The sequence below is a fragment of the Poecile atricapillus genome, chromosome 12 (genome assembly GCF_030490865.1).
Source record: "Poecile atricapillus isolate bPoeAtr1 chromosome 12, bPoeAtr1.hap1, whole genome shotgun sequence".
NCBI lineage: Eukaryota > Metazoa > Chordata > Aves > Passeriformes > Paridae > Poecile > Poecile atricapillus.
In genome coordinates this window covers 16,430,443-16,451,704 of record NC_081260.1, presented here as the reverse complement: position 1 = coordinate 16,451,704, position 21,262 = coordinate 16,430,443, and the positions used below count along the sequence as shown (strand labels likewise).

The 21,262-nt window shown below is 40.3% G+C and overlaps 1 protein-coding gene across 2 annotated transcripts in view; it reads right to left on the bottom strand.

Moving 5' to 3' along the window:
- DACH2 (dachshund family transcription factor 2) overlaps positions 1-21,262 on the bottom strand; it is a 247,915-nt gene that overhangs the window by 14,123 nt on the left and 212,530 nt on the right. For both annotated transcript variants that reach the window (XM_058848085.1, XM_058848084.1), the window contains exon 8: positions 289-434. In XM_058848085.1, the coding sequence (XP_058704068.1) occupies positions 289-434 (146 nt within the window). The remainder of the gene's footprint in view (positions 1-288; positions 435-21,262) is intronic.

The following is a 21,262-nucleotide window of genomic DNA, read 5'->3' as shown; positions in this document are numbered from 1 at the left end:
GCTATGACTCTGCTCACCTCAATAACTGCAGAGAGAAGCACTGCAGGAATAATGAGAATGATGAATTTCAATATGACCATTACTGCCAATTATTAAGTGAAATACAGAACGTATGAAACCCTTCCATGTCTGGTAATGCCAGGGAGAGAGGAAACCTAAGCACCACATTAAATAAAAGAGATGAGAAACCACAAATACAAAATAGTTTCTAAAACTTTTTTTTAAGAGTGCAAAAGAAACACATGTTATCTATCATGACATAACCTGGCCCTGTAGAGAAGAATTTACCTGAATGTTGGTTAATAGTGTTTCTACTGATGAAAGACCATCAGCAAAAAGAAATGGCGCCGGAAATCCAGGAGGCAAGGCCTGTCCAGCCAGTTGGACTTTATCTAAGGTTGGTTTCATTATTGGAATGGCAATTTGGACCTCTTCTGTAAAGATAGGTTTAAAAGCGACATCAGAAAGCATTGGAAATATAGGTGATTGTAATTTCTAGAAACTAGCATTTTGTTTATCTGCAAGTCAAAATACAAGTGTGTTAGTAAAATCAACATTGTTTCAGTCTTTGGGCAGCTGGGACTGTTGCCAAGGCAAGTTGGCAAAATAGTACAGAACAATAATCAATACACTGAGACTATAACACAGCTGTAATGGAGTACAGACTATTATATCTCAAATTCTACAGAATTATACCACAGAATTATAACAGTATTACGCAGTTCATTAAACCTGAATGACCTGTCTCCATTCTATCATGTTTGCCATTCTGTGATGTGCATTTTTTGTTGCTATAACCTTGGTAAAATTCTAATCAAGGAATGTATCACACCTCTTTACTCCTTTACCTCTCCCCTGCCCGTGCTCAGCAGTAAATAATCTCCACTGAGTCATCCATCCCCTCTGCCAGCACTGCATGGAACTGGAGCAGCTCCTGCAGGGAGCAAACTGGGGGCTGCCAGCTCCCCCTTCCCTCCCTCCTTCAAATCCATGGGGTGGGTATGGATCAAGCTGTGCACACACAGCACAAATGTGTAGCCAGAAAGAAACAATGGTAGAAATTGTGTTTTTCAAGAATCCCTTCCATTTGGTGAGGAATCAGTGCTACCACCAATGAACTCCCATTTTTGAACAGAATACTTAAAGGATCTTTTAGGACAGTAGCTGCAGCTTGTTCTCTCAGATCCCTGTGAGAACTTCTTCCCACATATTCATTTTAATTGCTGAAAACTACACAATTAAAACCTAGCTGTCTCTGAAGCCAAACTTTGTACAATTCTTTCACTCTGAAATGCTAAAAAAATACTTCTGTGCAGTATTCCAGTCTATATATATATATATACACACACACACACATATATATATACATATATACATAAATATCATGTTCCTGTACTTGCAGAAATCATGGTGAGTGTCTGCCCAGCTCCTGCCTTTCAGTGATCCCTGCCATGATCCATGAGCTCCTGATGCCAGTGTTCACCCAGGACAGCTGCACAGCCAGCCCCCAGAGTTTCATCTGTCAAGTGCCTTGGTCATAATAAAGCCTGAAGTTACAATTAGACCACACCATATTCAAAAGGTCTCCTTCTCCCAATCCTGTTTTTAAGGAATAAACAACTTAAAAAGAATCTGACAACTAATTAACCCAGGGTGTCTCCACAGCAGCACTATTTTCTGGTGTAACACACTCCAGGAGCCTCCATCGAGCTGCACTTTTTGCATCCACCTGACAACAAACCAGAAGCATTAGCAGTTTTCAAGTATTCTTTGAAATCTCTGGCTTGGGACTATTTTGTCTTTCCTCTGTGAGTTCATTAAATGGAACATCTTCCTAATGATTTTTCAGGACTAATAACAAAAGCCAGTAACCTCTACACATCCTCAGAGACAGCATTTTAGATGGAATTTAGGTGATCCATTTAAAAAATCCCAACTCGAGTAACAAACTCAGAGCACGAAGTTTGTGCTGATTCAGACACACCATTTCTCATATTTAAAAATATCAGTGGCAGAGTTTTTAAAAATAACCTGATTAGTTGTCACACATGATGCCACACAGAAATAACAGCGAAGCCACGGAGTCACAAAAGACTAAACAGAAGTGGCATTTGAAAAAGAAAGCAATACATGAAGTATGCATAACAAAACTGGAGCTGCTCTAACACCCCTAGAAATCTCTGCTATTTGGAGATGAAAGTAATAACATTAAATTGGCCGAAAGGAAAATTACTATTGACTGTGAAGACAGGTTGCATGGTCTATGGTTTGTAATGCTACTGTACAGCAGATTGAAGTTTCAAAATAGTATTACTCTTCTTTAAAGAGATAGACACAGCTAAATTAGGTGCTGCTTGCTGCAGTGAGGATCAAATGCAAAAAGAATCATATTTCATCAGACCTAGTCAACACCAGGAAAATAAATAGAAATATAAGAGGTATGCAGGCAATGATTCATTTTGATAATCTGGCCCAAGAGAGACACATAGAGACAGCACACAGATCTAAGCTTCTACCAAAAGACAAATAGGACACAGAGGGTGGGAATTGGGATGACAGTGTAGCAGAGGTCACATCGATTTTCAGCAGCAGTTTTCACACAGATGAGATAACCCTGGACTCTATTTGGCCCATTGTTCATATCCTACCTGTCCCAGAAGCAATAAATTTCCAAGTCCCAGAAAAAGGGCAGTAAAGAAGAAGGATTCTACTTATGACTTCTTATGATTAAGTTTTTGTGCTAACCAAACATGCTTTGCAGACCAAGGTCACATTGCATGTTAAAGTCTGTAATAGCTGAAACTAGAAGCAGCATATTATGTTTTAGCGTATATGGGTGGAAACTGTCAAACCATTCATCATTTTTTTTTTCTGATTGAAATCACATTCTGCAAAGATGAATGATAAATGCATTAGAAATCTATTTCAATCTTGTAATAGGTCTTCACATCTGAACGGTGTCTACATCTTGCCCATGCTCTGAATAAGTGCACAGTTAGGCAGAAATTTATTAGCTAGACTCGAGGAATCATAATTGGTAAAGCAATTAAAAGTGGCATGTGCTGGAAGCATTTCTTGGGGACTGTATCAAATGCATCTCTTTAATGGAAAAAAATAATGTTGATTTAAGGATTTTGATTTTAAACACCACTAAAAATATAAATGCTAAAAGCTGCACTCACATATACAATACAACAGAATAAGCAAGAAATAAAGCCAAGACAGCTACAGTCTGACCAAGGACACAAACAACCTTTCTGATTATTGAAGCAAAGTGGGAACTACTTTTATCGAGCCTGTTTGTTAAACCTGCCATGCTTTATAAAAGCATTCAGGAATCCATTTAGAGTGCAGTCTTTTTATTTTAATTTCTAGCTGACATCCAGATGAATAGATGAAAGTAAGAATTATACTGCAGAGCAAAGAAATAAACAGTAAACACTAACAGTGAATGGAGTATCATCCTGGGAAAGCACACAGAAATCTGCTAGGAAGTTTCTTCCTCTTAATTCAATATGCTTAAGTATTTCATCTTCTGTCTTCTGCCTAAATTGCAGGAGCAGGGATTGGCAAATGAAGCATCAACCTCCAGACTGAACACAGTGCTGGGAACGTGGGGAACGTGAATTGCTCCCTGCACGGCCCAAACCAACAGGCACTTTTATTTGCCAGCTGGTTTATTTTCTTTCAGAAGGCATGTTTTGAAACCCATCAGCCCTGATCCACTTGACATGCCACATCCCTCCCAAAACAAGGGAGAAAATAGTCAAGGTACCATTTACACTGGTTTGACCACCAAGTTATTTCTTATGCACTTTATCTACCTGGAGCTGTATGAGCACCTCCAACAGAATATAACCTCACAGAATATAATTCCTGCATTAAATAAATATGTTGCATATGGAGAGAGAGAAACAATTTATACAGGATTTACAGTTACTAACCTCTTAGTTCCTAACCAAGACTTTTGATCCCAGAAACCCTTCAGGCAGGGTTAAGAAGATGGTTTTGGACATAGATGGTAGCTGGGTCACTCCTTTTCCCTGCCTGTGGAATAAAATTCAGAAACCCAAGGACTAAAGTGGTTTATTACAAATATAATTCTTTGGGTTTCATACCTGACTGATGGGGATTACATTTAATGGCCCATAGTTACAGAACAGCCTGGATACTCTAATGGACCTCTTTGGCTTTTAATAAAATAAAGCAGAGGATCTGCAACATCAGCTGGGTTGTCTGTGTGACTCATCTCTAAAAGTAGAATATGTATATGAAATACCATTATTTGCCCAAAGACCTGACAGAATCATCCAAACTGATTTATCTTCATGGTGGCAAGAGGGACCCTGACTTCCAGCTCTACAACTTCACAACAGGGACAAGTGTTGTCCAAATGTGGGTATTGTAATACAATTAGGGCTAAAATTCTAATTTTTGACTGCAAAATCAGTTTTCTGAAAGACACTTCTTATTTTAATTTTAAATCTTGGCAACTTCTGTATTGCTTAACTAGGAGCTAGGTTGGGTTTTCTGTTTTAAAGCAAAACAAGTATGAAAAGCTGTAATCTGAAGCATTGTTTAATTCAGGTGTTTTTTATTTGTAATTCCACAAGGACAGGGTTACCTGTCTTCCATGTCTTAATAACTTCCAAAATCCTCCATCACCCTCCGAGTTTTTTTTCCTCTCACTCATTGCTGCTCTGCCAGGAGCTGAGACTCCTGATCATCAGTGAGAAAAGAGATGCCTCCTCTACACCAGACACCAGTCAGAAATTTACTGCTTTAACCTTGTGATTCAGGTGCCAAATTTAAAGTCACTGCTGTTTTTCTTAATTACAGCCCCCGAATGAACGGGGTCAATGAATGCAATTGAGGAGCAGCAGATTAATCCAGTGCAGTACTTTAAAAATCAGATTTCATTTCGTTTTCCAGTGACTGATACAAGTGTTGTTCACTACTGAGCTTTGCCAAGAAAAAACTTCCCTCTGAGAACAGTATCTAACAATTAAATACACATTTCCTACACATTTCCACACTGCCTTCAAAGCTTCTGGAAACAACCAGAGAACAGGACCATCAACTGTGCTCCACTTATCTGTGTCCAAGCAGGTTCTCACCTGTGCGCTCTGAAATCACTCCATTGTATCCTGAACAAATGTTCAATAAAACTTTCTCACTGTTTTCAACACAGCAGGAAAATGCAGGCCACAGAACCATGGAATTGTTGGGAGGTTGGGAAAGAGCTGCAGGATTATTGAGTTTAATCGTTCTCCCAGCACTGCCAGGGCCACCACTGCCCGTGTCCCGAAGTGCCACATGCACATGGCTTTTGAATCCCTCCAGGGATGGACTGGACTCCAGCAGTGCCCTGGGCAGCTGTGCCAGGGCTGCACAGCCCTTTCCATGGAGGAATTTTTGCACTGTCCAGCCTGAGCCTCCCCTGGCACAGCTCAAAGCTGTTCCCCTGTTCCCTGGGAGCAGAGCCCGACCCCCGGTGTCCCCTCCTGGCAGGGACTTGTGCAGAGCCAGAAGGTCCCTCCTGAGCCTCCTTTTCTCCAGGCTGAGCCCCTTTCCCAGCTCCCTCAGGAATTCTCCAGCCCCTTCCCAGCTCTGTTCCCTTCCCTGGACATGGACACGCTCCAGCCCCTCAATGTCCCTCTTGTCCTGAGGGGTCCCGAGGTGTCCCAGCAGTGCCCTGATCCCCCTGGACACCGTTCCTGAGCTCAGCAATGCCGGGTGTGTGTCCTCCCAAAGGACATCACGGAGCTGCCACTTGGGGCTGGAATATGAGGAGGCGGCAAAAAGCAGAGAAATGAAAATTTCACTAGAAAAGGCTGAAATTACAGTTTACAAATTGCCTTTATCTGCACACTCTTTATCAAGAGGTGCATAATTATACAGCTTTGACATTTTCATCAGTGTACTCTCATTAATAACACAGAAAATGATATCTATTTATAACTTCAACATATTTACAATATACTCTGATGTTCACATGGCACTGGCAGTAAAAACACCTGAAAATATTTTATTAATTCAAGCCTTAAAAACAAAGACCTGAGTTAGATGAGCTACCTGGTTCACAATAATAATAAAAAATGAAACTAAAACCAGCAGCAATGCACTGGCTCCACATCAGAATTAAAGTTTCACTGCACGTAACTTCAGTCTGAAGTTCAGCATGTACAGATTAAGAAACACAAATAAAATTGATGTCACCTTGTTAAATTCTGTTCATTGAGGAGAAGCCTAAATACTCCTAATACATTTATAAAGAGCCTTCAAAATGCTCATTTTTATATTTAGAATTATTTACTATATGTAGTTCGTCTGTCTTAGTATTTTCCCTGCTTTCTCCTACAAGCTGCTCCTCAGGCAGGTTTTGGTAATCTGGATTCCAAAATACTTGAAGTTGCTCTGCGCTTTAAATTGCTTCTTAATCTAGAGAGAAGCTTAAAAACTATTGATCTTCATTTTCCATTTGGCAATTTAAAGTATCTAGTTCAGGCAGTAATAATACCTTGTCACTCCTCACCACGATGAGGAGGATTATTTCTACTGACAACAGAGAGAAGGGGAAGTGTGAACTATTCAATAAAAGTTTAATAGCAAAATTACTGTGGCATGGAAGAAAGGGGGAAAATGATACAAAATAAACAAAATCCTCCTCATGGTCATTATCAGGAGGTTATAAATTTTTTTCTCAGCTAACTCTGCTATTAACATTCACAGAGGGTTTTTTTCATGGTGAATTTAAGCATCACTATAGTCTGACTATTCCTCCTGAGATTTTAAAGTGTCAGATGAGGATGGGTAGGAGGAATTTGCCAAGAAGAAGAAGAAGAAGAAAAAAAAAAAAAAGATTCTTCAATTTTCTTCGCGGATTCAGCTTTTCCCTATTAATGTTGAGATTATTTCTTCAACTATTTTGTTGCAAATATTTATGACTCCATATGGAACAACAGATGTTGAAGAGAAGGGATAGCAGAAAAGACTTCATTTTCAGCAATTACCCTGCTACTTGTTGTCATACTGTAGGTGTTCTTAGTGCATCTATTTTACATACCACCCTGTCCTTTCACACACTGCAAAAATGTCAGTTTGGATAATTAATGTAATAACTGTAGTCCAAAGCATTTCCACATTGAAAAAAAAATATAAATAGGACAACAGGAGGAAGAAATCAAGAAGGCAGAGGGAAGAGAGGAATTGCTTTAGCAGTTCTTCTGGAATATCTGATCAAGAATCAGTTTACAAAGCTGCATTAGCTCCTTGATATAAAATCTTTCCCTTTTGGACAGATCCCAGTGACTGTCACCAAGAAGAGAAATCATACCAAGAAACAGGAAAACAAAGCTATGCAGGAAACAGGATAATCCTGGAGGATCATATACACAGAGAAATTACAGTCATGCATTGATTTATGCTAACATAGCAATTATGACACACATGATACTTAACCTCCTAATATATTTTAAAATAGTTTCAAACTAGTATCAATATTATTACTGTTGAGTTCAAGTTCTTAAACTACATGTATAGCCAGCACTTAAGCCTTTCAAATATTTGAAACAGGAGGAATACTCCATTTCCTGGATATTCCTGGATAATTATTCTTGCTTTATTAAGGTTTATTTTACAGCTGTGTAAAATAGGTTATAAAGGACAATTCTGCTATTATGTCCTCCCCTGCTTAGGCTTAATAAATATTATATTCCAAACCATCCATTAAAGCCAAGCAGTGGAGAAAATAGGAGTGGTAGTAATCTCCTCCACAGATGTAAAATACCTTTAATAAAATAAGGGTGTATAACAGTCAGGAACAAATTACTGAGGTCTGCTTTAATAAAATAGTACCCTTAAAGGAGTATTACTCTTAAGGTACTGACATTCCCACTGGTGATGCAGTGTATCCTTTCAAAGCAGTGCAGCTTGTTAAAATGGCAAGATATCTTTTTGCAATAGAGTGTTTGTGTCCAGGCAGATACAAGGTTTGTATAGAATGCATCCAGGGAGCCATAAAACTGGTGGGAAACATATTTCTCCGTGGTATTTTAGTACTTCGAAAAATTCAATCACTGGGAAAAAATGTTTTGCTGTAAACATCTGAAGAGCATTATAAAAGCAATGGCTTCCCACAGCACCTGCTTAAATAATTTTAAGAGGGAGTGAGTATGTCTTTGCTCGTCTTCTAAAACTTGTAGAAAGCTTCTCCTATTAATTTCCCTGGTGCTGTCAGGCCAGGGCACTTTTAATCAGAAATAATTATGAGTGCAATTGGGGAATGTTCACCGGCAGGATTTTTTGCACTGCAGAAATAAGACAACTTTCCAAACTGATCGTTAGGAGAAATATGATTAACAGGAAAATATACCCAGAGAGATGGGCACCTGAAAGGTTTGCTTCTGAATGAATTATGAATTCCTCAGAGTCAATAAAGGACTCTGCTTATATATCCCAGTGTTTGAATTCAGTTCAGTTCCACATTGATTTTATAAACCCTGATTAAGCATGAGAAACCCATCCCTTTTTAGCTCACCTGTTCCAATTCTGACTTTTCCCCAGAAACCTTTAACCTTGCCCCAGCTCCTGATCCATCCCAGGAAGCGCAGAGCACATCCCTGATCCCTCCTGCGAGCCCATCTCCGCTCCCCAGTGCCACCAGTGGGACAGTGCCAGTATCCCCAGCAGGACTGCAGGTCACAGAGCTGAACCTGACACCACCAACCCTCTCTGGCAAAGAAACAGCCAGAATTCACCTCGTGTCCGTGCTCCTCCCTTGCTGAGCTAGGAGGGCAAGGCAGAGCCGGTGTGGCAGGAGAGCAGCCCTGGTGTGGGATGTGACACTGCAGTGACAGAGTGACCAGACTCTGATATTCCAGCAGCAATCCGCGTGGAGCTGCCTGGCCATGGCAACTCCTCACCACCGAACAATTACACCATGCTCGGGGGAAAGACAAGTTTTCCTAGCACACAGCCAATCTATCAACAGGAAAACCTCTTCCTGACCCAAATGGCAGCTGTGATCAGGGTATAAATGGAAGCTAAGCACCACGTACTGCACATCCACTACTCTGCAGCCTAATAACCGAGGAGTCTGCTGCTGTCACTTGGCCTGAGCGCTTTTAAAGGGTCAAACTGGGGGAGGTGAAAGGAAGAGGAGAACTTTCTGCAGCAGGCAGCAGCTATGTGACATTAATCTGCCGTGTTCCTGCCCCAGAGGAGCCCGAGCTGCTGGGGGGGTGGATGCTGCGCTCACCTCTGCAGTGACCACCCTCTTAACAGCGACTCCCAGCACACAACAGAGACAAAACATCACTTGTAAAGAAAAGTGGAAACTATTTCAGCCATTTCAAGGCCTTCTTCCCTCTAACTGGTCACCAGCACGGCACAGGATTACAACTCCCAGCACCTCTCAGCAGTTTCCCTCTACTCCTCTTTGCCCAAGCACCCATTCATTCACCTGTATGAATTATGTGAATTCATAATTCAGCCTCTTACGGAGTACACATGGCAGAGTGTGGCAGTAGAGCCCTGATGTTTGGGTTAATTGCATTAAAAACAACATCACACTTGATGAAGGCAAGGCACAAGAGCTGGAGAACTGAGTATTGAGGATTTTTTCCCCTTCCCTTCTTCTGGTGGTTTGGCATTGCAATCTCATCATTAAGAAAACTTTAAGGAACTTCATGAATGTTTTGCTTCCAAATCACTGTAATTTATATAGTAGGCTAAGACAAAAAAATGCCAATGGTGGTATAATTACTAAATAAAACCTACTAAACAGATTTTTGTATAAACCCTTGGAATTACATACTTCTCTGCTAAAACAAGATACAAAGCAAAAAGAATTACACAGGAGCCCAGACCTCTGGTGCATTCACAGACTTCAAACCAGCCTTGGATTTGGTTGGTGGCTGAAAAATCCAACTTTAGGGACCTGCCACTTTCTGTGGCTTCTGGATTTGGCAGCTGATGCCTCGGGAGATGATGAGGGGCCAGAGAGCAGAGCTCTGCCACTGGCTCCCAAGGAAAAGTGGAGGAAAACAGCACCTTCTTAAGCACCCTCCCAGAATGCAGAAGGTGAAAAAACAGTTGTGACCAAAATCAAAACCAGCTCGAATATAGTTAAAAGAAGGGGGTAACTAAAAAGTATCAAACAACTGTCCATGTTTTTCTTCCAGAGGACAGGAAGGAGGCTCTGCAGTCCATCTGTCCTTCTGGGGGACTCCCAGCAGGCCAGCCAGGAGTCTCAACTCACTGCTCTAAGCCACATTATAAACTCTATAAGCATAAAACCCTTCACAAATGTTTAGGTTTTGATTACTGCTCCTGTGACGTACAGCTTTTAGCAAGCCAAGCATTTTCCTTTCCCAACTGCCTCACTCTCTTTGCAGGGCACATTATATTTTCACTTTGCCTTATTCTCGCTCCTCGCTTTGAAACCCTGCATTACTTGAGAGAGTGGCTGACATCCCCATTCATGATGGTGCACAAAATGAAGCTTAATGAATCCCCAAAGCAATGTACTTCACGTGCTAAAATCAATGTACATTGCCTGCTACAGTATCTCCCTGTGAAATGGAGGCATTTGCTCAGAAATTTCTATCTCAACAGGGTCTTTTTTCTTTTTGCAGCGTTTAACTGCCTTTTGTCTGCTCTTGTCTCCCTCCAGTGTTGCTCAGATGGCAATCTTTTATTCCTTGTGCAAACTCATTTGGAAAATGCTGGATGGGCTACAGCTGTGTACTGCTATGCAAGGTCTAATCCATGTCAAGCAGTGCTTTATACACACTGAATAAACACAATGAAGCAATGTTTTAATTGATTATTAAAAAGGCAGGGTTCTGGGCTGAAAGCAGTATTTAAAATCAGATTTAATCAGCTAGTTTTGTACAATTCTGAAAGGTAGTGATGCTGTACACGCCGCCACTCGGGCCCTGGGGTTCTCACAGAGGTGACTGCAACTCCAGGGGAAGAGGATGGGGATGAAGCTATTTCTGGGTGGTTTGTTCAGATTTCCAAGGCTGTGGCCGATGGGAAACAAGCAGTGGAACAAAGTATCAACAATGAACACAAACCTTAGCTAGAAAGGTGTTTTCCCACATAGCTGCCAGGAAAATAAAATCCACATCCACATAACTTCCAGGAAAATAAAATCTGCATTTTTCCCAGAGTCAATCCAGCTGCTGGGGAACCTCTGCAGCTCAGTCTCAAACAGCAAAATCTGCTCTGGCTTTTATGATGCAGAGGGTCTGGATTTACACTTTCTAGTAGTAAATACTGACTCCAAAGCAACCTGCACTGCATCTGACAAAGGTATCTGAGTTGGATGTGCAGTCTAGAGCCATAAAAAGTCTCTTTATGTGATTTGTTTAAACCAACTATTATTAGACTGTGCAAATAAATTATTTTTGAACTCAGAAATAGTATTAACAGTATTAATGAAAGATAAATAATTGGTAATCAAAATACTCATGCCACAGGTTTTTTGAAGGATTTTAAGTTTGGGCAATGATTAGTCTGAAATGAAATCCAGAATCTAAATTCTTCTTCTTTATTCTGATAAATGTTCTCCACTGACTGTACTTCTCCGTGGTACCCCACGACTCTAAGTGAAAAAGGCATTGTAAAGCAACTAAGTTTGTCTTTCCTTTTTCCTTCCAATGAAACTACCAGTGTTGTCCTGAGATTTAGGTAGGAAATACTGGCAATGTCTATTAGGTGGCAGCATGAAAAATCTTCATTAGCTTGAAGTACATGAATTATCAATCAAATGAGAAATAAGCAGAGAGCAGCTGAAAATGGCAAACTGCAGTAATTACAAATGATGTCTTGTGCATGACTGTGTCTCAAGAATTGTTACAGGATGCTGTGTAAAAGCCCCAACATTTATATCCACAGTCCAGAATAATATGGCCCATTACAGTGATGTACTCTGGAGCAAGAACTATCATTTTTTATGTTTCACATTGCTTCTGTTCTAGACACTGAATCTATATTTTATTTTTTAAAAAAGGATGAATTTGCCTTAGAGAACTGACAGATTATATGAATACTTTAGTTTTGCTTGCAAGTAACAGGAAAAAAAACCCATGGCATAAAACTCAAGCCCCAAGTCCCTCAGAATGCCTACTGAGAATAAATTTTATGTTTATTTGTATTTCATTTTCCTTGAACAACTGCCTTTCCCTTGGGTATTTATTAAAAGCATAAAAAGAATGAGCCAAATTCACTTCTCAATAACATCCATTCAGCATTGTTGGAGCTTGCAAAATTGCACTAGACCAGCCAAGGGGAAAATTTCACCGACTGTTTAGTAAATATATATAATTTTTTTTTTTCTGGTTGAGAAGATGTATTGTTTAATCTTTAAATTCTCTGCCTGCCCCTGCTTATCAAAGGAGAAAAAGCAGCTGTTTGGTTATAAATTCATGACCTCACATAGGAATAATGTGATGTATGTGCTGGGCTGTGGGTTACTGGGGGCACTCCTGCACCAGGCAATTCCCACTGATGTGCAGAAGATTCCAGCTCCCATCGATTCCACTCCACAAAGCAATAGTTACATTTTCTTCTGTGCCATTTGCCTGAAGATTGCCATAAATAATCTGATCTGACCTGCACTGTAAACCCCTCAGGTTGTGGCAGCTTTAGGAGGGGAATGGTTTCAAGCGGATTTGGCCACTGGGAGGGTTTGCTGTCAGTGCAAGGCATTTTTATAGTGCATGGCAGACGCATCCACTCGTGAGGTGAATCAGGGAAATCCACAAAAACCAGCAGAACAGAAGGTGCTGGTTGGGCTGTGACCAAAACAGAGCTGGTTCATGATGCAGCTGAAGTGTCCCCACGTGTCCCTGCCACCTCCTGCCCACCAGGCACCTGGGCTGCCCAGGGCTGCTCTTCACCTGCTGCTGCAGGCGTCCTAAAGCTGACCTGATCCCATAAACCCCAATCCCCATGATAGAAAATCACTTCTCCCACCACCAGCACGGGTTTTGTACAGTTTGACCTCGTTCTTTTTAAGCAGAGCTTGCAGGAAAGGTCATTCAGACACAGAAACTGGGACCTAAACAGAGCACGTGGCCAAGAGCAGGGGTTGGTGCTTCTCGTCCACTGCTACCCACAAAATTACAGCTCTGTGAGGAGAAAAATGATGCCTTTAAGATCTAAGGCAATGTTTTCAGGAGACTGGTGGATTGTCTTTACTGGCAGCACAAGAATCCCCCAAATCTAGCAGCGAGTAATGTGACCATTGCCCTTGGCAGCGCCATTAAACTGGGCAGTGAACTACTTCAAATAGCTGTGAGTGTTAAACATTAGTTCTGCCTTAAGTAGGTTGATTTTAACAGTCAAATGTGCACTGCAGCCTATGTGAACATTAAAAGCACCTTTCAAACTTAATTTTACAGAAATGTTAACGACCAGAACAAACTATTGAAGGCAAAGAAGAAAAGTAATTATTTCAACAGATGAAAGGAAACAGTAAATTAACACTCTTGTTTTAAAAGGGGGCTCAGTAACTTATCTGCTTTAAGGAAATACCATTAACTGGAGGTACCATGGATATTTCAACTAATATGTTTATGGTTTGGGGGTTTCTTTTCTCTTCTGACCTTTAAAAATGAGGTCTGAGGCAAAAGGAGAGCCGTAAATCTTTAACTGAAATACAACAAGTTCCAGAAACTGCTTTATCAAAATCATAGCAAGGGAATCGGTTCCTAAATATCAACATTACGTGTCATGTACACACACATCAAAGCCATCAACAGCAACAACCTTTATGGCCACAGAGGCCTCTAAATTCTGAAGAAAGCTGGAAGACAGAACCAGAATGACTCAGAAATATTCCTAACATACCACCAGTGCCCACGTACATAAAAAAACCCCAGGGACAGCTAAACTAATCCTATTATTACATTAAAAAATATCCAGGGAGAAATTTGTCATAGTTTAGTAAATGTTAAGCTGCTTGTTATAAATACAAAACACACCAGTATTTGTGCATGGGCTGTTATTCAGTGCAATTTTGAAAACTGTTTAAAAACAGTCACTGGCTTGTAAGCAAGATTTTCTTACCATATGTGTTGCAATATGGAAGCAGATTGTGGACATTTCCAAAGGAATTTCATACATATATATTTTAAAAATGTTTATAGCAAAATTTAGGTGATCATTAGGGGTTCTTTTTGTGGACCTGCATTATTTACACAATAAAAAAATGTACTGATTTAAATGTGGGGCTTGAAAATAATTTATTCTGCATCATCAACACAACTATGTATGCTTTTCATTCTGAAATCACTCACTTGCAGACCTCAAATGATGAAATGGTTAATTATCCTCGTGACTTACACATTTCCACTTTGAAAATACCGTCAAATTTAGAGTTTCTTCAGCAAAGCTGCATTGCTGATGAAAGTGGCTTTAATCTGGGATTTTAATTAATATTTTTCCATGAAGGATACTTTAGTATAGGTATTATATTGTACTGCACATGCAGCAGTATTAATGAAGATTTCTAGGGATGCTAAATGCTAAATACACACACACCCCCATACAGGACATAGATGACCTAAGAGGTAAGGAAAGAACTGCACACAGGATTTAGCAATCCTGAAGTAAATTGAGAACCAGAAGGTCAGGAAAAAACTGATGATGTAGTCTCAGCAAACACTGGCTTTGACAGGAAAGCCAATTTAAGTAGTTCCCACGCCCCACAGCACAGCTCAGCAGCCCCTTCTGTGAAAATCTTTTGGATGGCTATTTTTAAATTGCATCATATAAAGAGTCTCTTCACTAACACCTCTGGATGATGCAGGATTATTATTTTGGGGAGACATTTTCTTGCTGAAGGTATTTTGACGTGGGAATAGGCACAATCTGGTTCACTCTTACACATTATTTAAATCGTGGCAGCTAATGTCATGTCAGATAAAAGCAGGAGTGAGAGTTGTTTAAGGCCCTTTATTTTTTGAACAAGCAAAATGTATTATTTTGTCTGATTTAAAGAAGAAACTGAGAAATGTGTGGAAAAGTACCCATGAGTTTCTGCCATGAAAGAAATCTCCCCCACAAATGAACTCTCCCTTTAACATTTGAGGGTGTTAAAGGGGGCAACTGAAAAAACAACAGCTGAAGATGACCCTTCAAGGGAGAAGTGCAAGTTGGAAAACCTTTAACCTGCATTATCAGACCCACCCAGCCACTGTCAGATCCACTACCCAACCCAAGCTCAGCCTGCCACTCCTGCATCCATCACCCTGTGCTGGATTGATCATGATTTGGTATTGAGATGTGATAAATACCTCCACGTTCAAGCCTTCAAACACAACTCCCAAAATGCACGGTGACAGTGCTGTTGCTATAAACATATCTGCACCAATTATTAGAGTGAGAAGAATTTGTGAGCCAGCAGCCTAAAATCCTAAGTTTCAGCTGCACACAGCAAGGTACACACTTATTTAAAAATAAATGTGAAATTCAGTCTTCCACAAAAGCAGCAGTGTCATGAGAAAACTCCAGCTTTAAGTTTTGTAAACGCTGCGTTTTCAATATTAGAGTGTCAGTCTTCATTCACTCTCTGACAAGGTTGTCAATCAAACAGCAATCTAGTTTTGTAAGACTTTAACCAAAGATCAAAGCAATGATACTGCTGAGTTCACATTACCTTCCCAGAGATAACTACTTGAGCACTTTCCCAGCACTGCATCGATATTAACTCTGCACCGCTCCTTCCAAGCAAATAAAACAGGACAAAGTTTGACAGCCCTGCTGGCTTCTGCTCTCAGCCCTGATCCAAGCTGAATCCCAGTGCCATTCCCTCTATCCCTTATAACTCCTCCTGGATATTGAAGGTGAGGACTGCAGGATTTGCTTTCAGTTACACTTTCATCAATTAAAAGAAAATGAAATGTGCTTTCTGTCTCCTTTGAGGAGCACATCAAATGTCTTTTCCTCAATAACAATAGTTGGGCAATAAAAAGATGAGTGAGCAAAATGTGGTATATCATCGTTTTGCCTTTGACTCCAGCCCAATGGCAAATGAAAGGCATCCAAAATCAATTTCCAGAAGCTAATAAATTCAGTATGTGAAAGCAGTGAAAATATAACTTTTGCAGCCTCATCATCAAGCTGATTTGTAAGCAAAGCTGGGCCCAATTCCTGCACCCTATGGCACCCATATTTTCAGTTTCATGCAGGTAATATACCATTTCTACACAGTTTCAATTCCGAGGCTAAACAGAGAGATATATACATATATATCTTCTTCCCACAAACATATGTCCTGGTAATATCATAATAAAAATCTGAATGTGCTGTGCCCAGGAAATCGTGTCGATCCCTATCGGTTACTTCCTCCAGTAAGAGCCAAGGGAAGGTGAAGGCAAATGCTGCTCCAAGGGCAGAATCTCAGCACAGCTGCTTCCCATAGCTCCCCAGGAATTCCAGGACAGCCCAACTTGTGGCAGCACGGGCTGGGGGGGATTTTATTTGTTTGTTAACTGCAGCACTCGCCAGACCATGCCCAGCTAAAGGCAAGATTCCACAGGGAATTATGTGTGACCATAATCGCAATTTAAAATACTCCCTGAGCACTGCTGAGTACCTGCAGGGTATGGCTTTGGGTCTTCCACTCACCTCAAGTGACAGACAATGGCTTTTTTTAAATCTAAACCAACTGCAGACAGCAATACTACACAGGGAAAACTACACTTACCTAACACACTGAAAAGTCATTAAAAGTGTTAAAATTTTCTTGGTGTGGTACCTACTTAACTAGAATAAATAAAGTAGGGAAAAATCCAAAACATCGAAACCAAACGGCTTTCTGACCCTGAAGGTTTCTTTGTCAATATATGGATTTGTTTTCTACAGAAAAACAAACAAACAAACAAACAAAAAAAAAACATAAAGAGGAAAAAAAACTGAAGGGAGACAGGCAGGCAGGCAAGCTGGGTGCTGGGGAGAGCTGGAATTGGCAGTGGAAAACGTGGCTGGGGAATGTAGCTGAAGAATGATGGTGTATGTGGACTGAGGACATGTGCGAGGTTTGGAAAACAGCAGGTGGAGGAATCTGTGGAACAGAATTATATTTAAAGGGGAGAAGTTAGAACTAGGTGAGAACAGTAAAGGAATCACACTCAGAGTGTAAAATATTGCTTTGTCACTTAGTTCATACTGTGAACATGTCCAGGTTTTTTCTTCCAAGTCACCAGCAATGGGAAATGCTGTTCTTTCTTACTCTGTTTCTCACCAGGGCACCACTCTCCTCGGATGCTGGCAGCTCTGGGGAGCCCAGACTGTTATTACAGGACCTGGGACAACTATTTCCTCACACTACAAGAAACACTGCTGAGGTACTTTTGTTAGAAATATCAGATCATGTTTCCTCTTTCTTTACTGCAGGATTTTAGTGAGCAGTTGGAAATGAGTGACTATGAAACCCAACTCAAATCTGGATAACACTGTAAAACCTTCTTTCTTTCATGTTTCTTGTATCTACTTTACCTGTTCACTTCTAATGTTTACAAGCAAGAAATAATGGTTTTTTAGTCTCAAACACTGTTTCTCCAGCTGAAGAGTCTGAGCCATGCCTGCCCTCCACACTTCCAGCCTTCTAAAACACAACCACTAAAAAAGCAGAAAGTCTGGGAGATTATCTTGCTGGTATTTCTCTGGTAGTGAATAAGCACCAGAGTATCTTTCCAATCTCCTGCAGACAGAGCAGGTTAGGAAGTGTGGAATGCAAATGTGAAGCCAGCCTGGAACAGCAGCTCTTGTCTTGTAAGGGGTCAGCTGGACGCTGTGCCCATGACTGCCCTGCTTTACTCCTGGGGCTCAGCTCCCCCAGGGCTGGGCAGGATGGAGCAGAACACTGCTGCAGGCACAGGAGCACAGATGTTTGGTGTTTGATGTGAAACAAGTGAAGCTGTGAATGCCTCACCTCACCCTGCAGTGAGTGCTCTGCCAGAGGCAATCCTGTCCATCCTGTCAGTCCAGTCCCATCCATCCTGTCCAGTCCAGTCCCATCCATCCTGTCCAGTCCAGTCCTGTCCATCCTGCCCAGTCCAGTCCTGTCCATGTCCCACCTCTGTGACCCCACAGACCAGGACGTGGGGTCCTGCCTGTGTTGGGGTGACCCCTGCCCTGGGGGAACTCTGAAACACTTGGTGTGCAGAGCACATCTCCCTCCACAGCCCACAAGAGCTGGGATTTGCTGCATCATGAACCACTGAACACCCCTCTTAGATGGGAACATGGTTAGAGTGCTCTATTCTAGAAGTACCTGGTCATAAAACATCTTTAAACTGCTGCTGAGCACCCTGATCTGAACCAACTGCAGGGAGAAATATTACAGAATATCGATTACACTTTACGTGCTTATGTGTCATTAACAATCAAGATTTGTGTGTGGTACTTAAAAAGAATAATCAAATGCAAAAAAACCTACCAAAACACCAAAAACAAACAGATTTTTGTATAATTTCAAACAGGACCTATGAGGTGCTATCCCTTCCCAGCCTCCACTCAGCACAGAGAGATTTCACACAGCTTCAAGCATGAATTACCCACACTCGCTCCTTCCTGCTCACTGGAATTAAGACTAATTTTCAAAATCAAGGTTTAAAAAGCTAAACTTTTCTGCATTTCCTTTTATCTTTGATAATGCCACCCAAAAATAGTTTCTCCTAAATTCTGACAGTTTTTTTCTGTAAAGACGAAAGGCACATTTATAAAGGCATCTAAAAACCAGAATATACTTAAATATAAAAATGCCTAACTGTATCCATAACTAAGTCTTCATTTAGTTAAAAAGTTTTGATATTATCTCTTATTATTTATTCTTCAAAGCAGAATAATAATTAGAAAAGTTCTGCAAATTTGCACTAATGAAGCAGAAAAATCTACTATGAAGTAATGAATTTTATTAATCACCATGCAAGCAAATAAGTAAAAAAATGTTAAAAATTTAAGTACACCTAGATCTTTCTTTATGATTTTTATAGGAGTTTAGGTTAAATTACTTACAGGTTATTTCAGAGAATCACAGAATGGTTGGGATTGGAAGGGACCTTAGAGAACATTTTGTTCCAACACTCTGCTGTGGGCAGGGACACCTTCCACTGCACCAGGCTGCTCATCTCTAAGTCTTTGTAGTAACTTCAGCTGAGAAGTGTAATTTTGCCACAAATTTGAACTATTAGCAAGGAATTTATACTCCCTGAACACTGAAAAAGAGAGGACACTTAAATATGCAGCAAAATGACATTGCTGCATCTAAGCAGAAACATGAAGAGTGCTGGGACTGATTGTGAAAGGAAACCCCAAATCCTGGTTTTGTTTCCATCTTTCTTCCCCACATCCAGCAGCTTTCCTTGCTGTGCTCAGGACATCTCTCTAAATCCAAGGGAAAAAAGGACTCCCATAAAAATGCCTTATGCCAGGATGTGTTAACACCATTACATGAAATAATTGTTCCTTGGGAGATTCTAGACAGTCAATTAACCCCCAATTCACGACTCAAGTGGCAGAGCAGACACTCCATGAATAAAGGGTAGGGGTTCAATTCTCTATTAGGATGAATTTTTTTCCTTAATAGTTTAATCTTGTGGTCAATTAAATCCCCAAGCGTTGTATTAATTATTATATGAATTCTAGGCATCTCCTAATTTAAAGGTTAGTTATGGTGTACCACAACTGGACTGGAGTCCAGGACTTAAATTTTTTAGAAAATTCTACAGAATAGGGGAAAAAATCCCCTCTTCTGGAAGAAAACAAGGAAATGCCTTTACATTGTGCTTTCCTAACCTGGGATACTTTAAATGTCTCCTGGATTTTACACCAGAGGTGAGCCTGCATTATGTCACAGATCATTAGAAACCTGTTTACTGCTGCACCACATATTCCTGTCACCAGTTGCAATAAACAGGGTTTCTAAGCAGAATTTTAAGCATTAATCTCACCTCCAACTGCTGAGCTTTATTCCTATATTGTTGGGCACAGCAGCTTGGAATAGTGGCTCACTTTTCCATCTGTTAGACATATAGAGACTATCGGTTTGTGAAGTACTTTCTTGGTACTCTTTTTGTTAGAATAAAGTCCTGGATTTCCTCGGGGAAGCAAGGGACATATGCTGGTGCTCTATGGTTTCTGAGTTACTGCAGAGATGAATTCCTCTTGGCCAGCTTTCTGTTGAATAGGTGCTGGAATCATATAAAACAGCAACTTGTGAAAAAAAAACAACCCACAGTAAAATGGTGAGTTTGCCGGCCAAATCAGTGATCTTTTTTCAACTAATTATTTTTCTTGCTCAAAATGAAGACAGTTTGTCTTTGAAAAGACTGTCTATCATTAAAAAAGAAAAGTATGGAAAGTTTTTGAAACAACTATAACAGATGTCATAGCAGTTGAAAGTACAATTAGAAAGCACAACGCCGCAGAAATAAAACTTCAAACAAAAACGGAAAGAGTTCTTTGTGCACATCAATAATTTAGAATGATTTAAGAACTGTTTTATAGATGCAAGTGGAGCTCTTTCTGTCTATATATAAATCGAATGTGGTCTTTATAGGCAAACAAAAAGGGGATACAATCCTTTTAAATTATTTTTAGGATAATTGTTTCCACAGCAAACATCATTATTTATCAGTTTTGAAAAGAAGCCAACTGCCAACATTTGAAATGCACAAACCTTGGCACACAACACAGAAAATGGTAATCTCCCCCCTTTTCAAAACCAGTTTTGCATTTATTTTACACATTTGTCAAGTTCTTATCTCAAAGCCCATGCAGTTTACCTATTTCTATCAAAAATCATTATATTTTATTTTTAATCACCTTCCCATAGCTAATTTGGTAACTCAGGAAGGGAAACTGTTATTGCTACCAGATGCTGTTACCTTCCTGCTCACTCACATATTCCTATAAATTGATTCAACAGCCTGGAAAACAAGGTTTAATATGTATTATTATGCCTTCTGGATTTCTTCTGTAATAATATATTTTTTTACATAAACAGTTTTATTTTAGTGATGCAAACATCCTAAAGCTATGCTACAGACACGTCCCATAGTAATTCCTTCAGGAGAGTGCTGCAGGATGCTGCTGGTCCTTTGCCAGCAGGAATTTCTCTGTAGCTTTATTTCTAAAAAATAAAACTAGGCAGCTTCATGTATAGAGAGCTGAGATTTTCTTTTCAGATGAGGAGGGAACAAATGATGGTCCTTGAGACTGTCAGTTTTCTACAGAGGGAATGGGA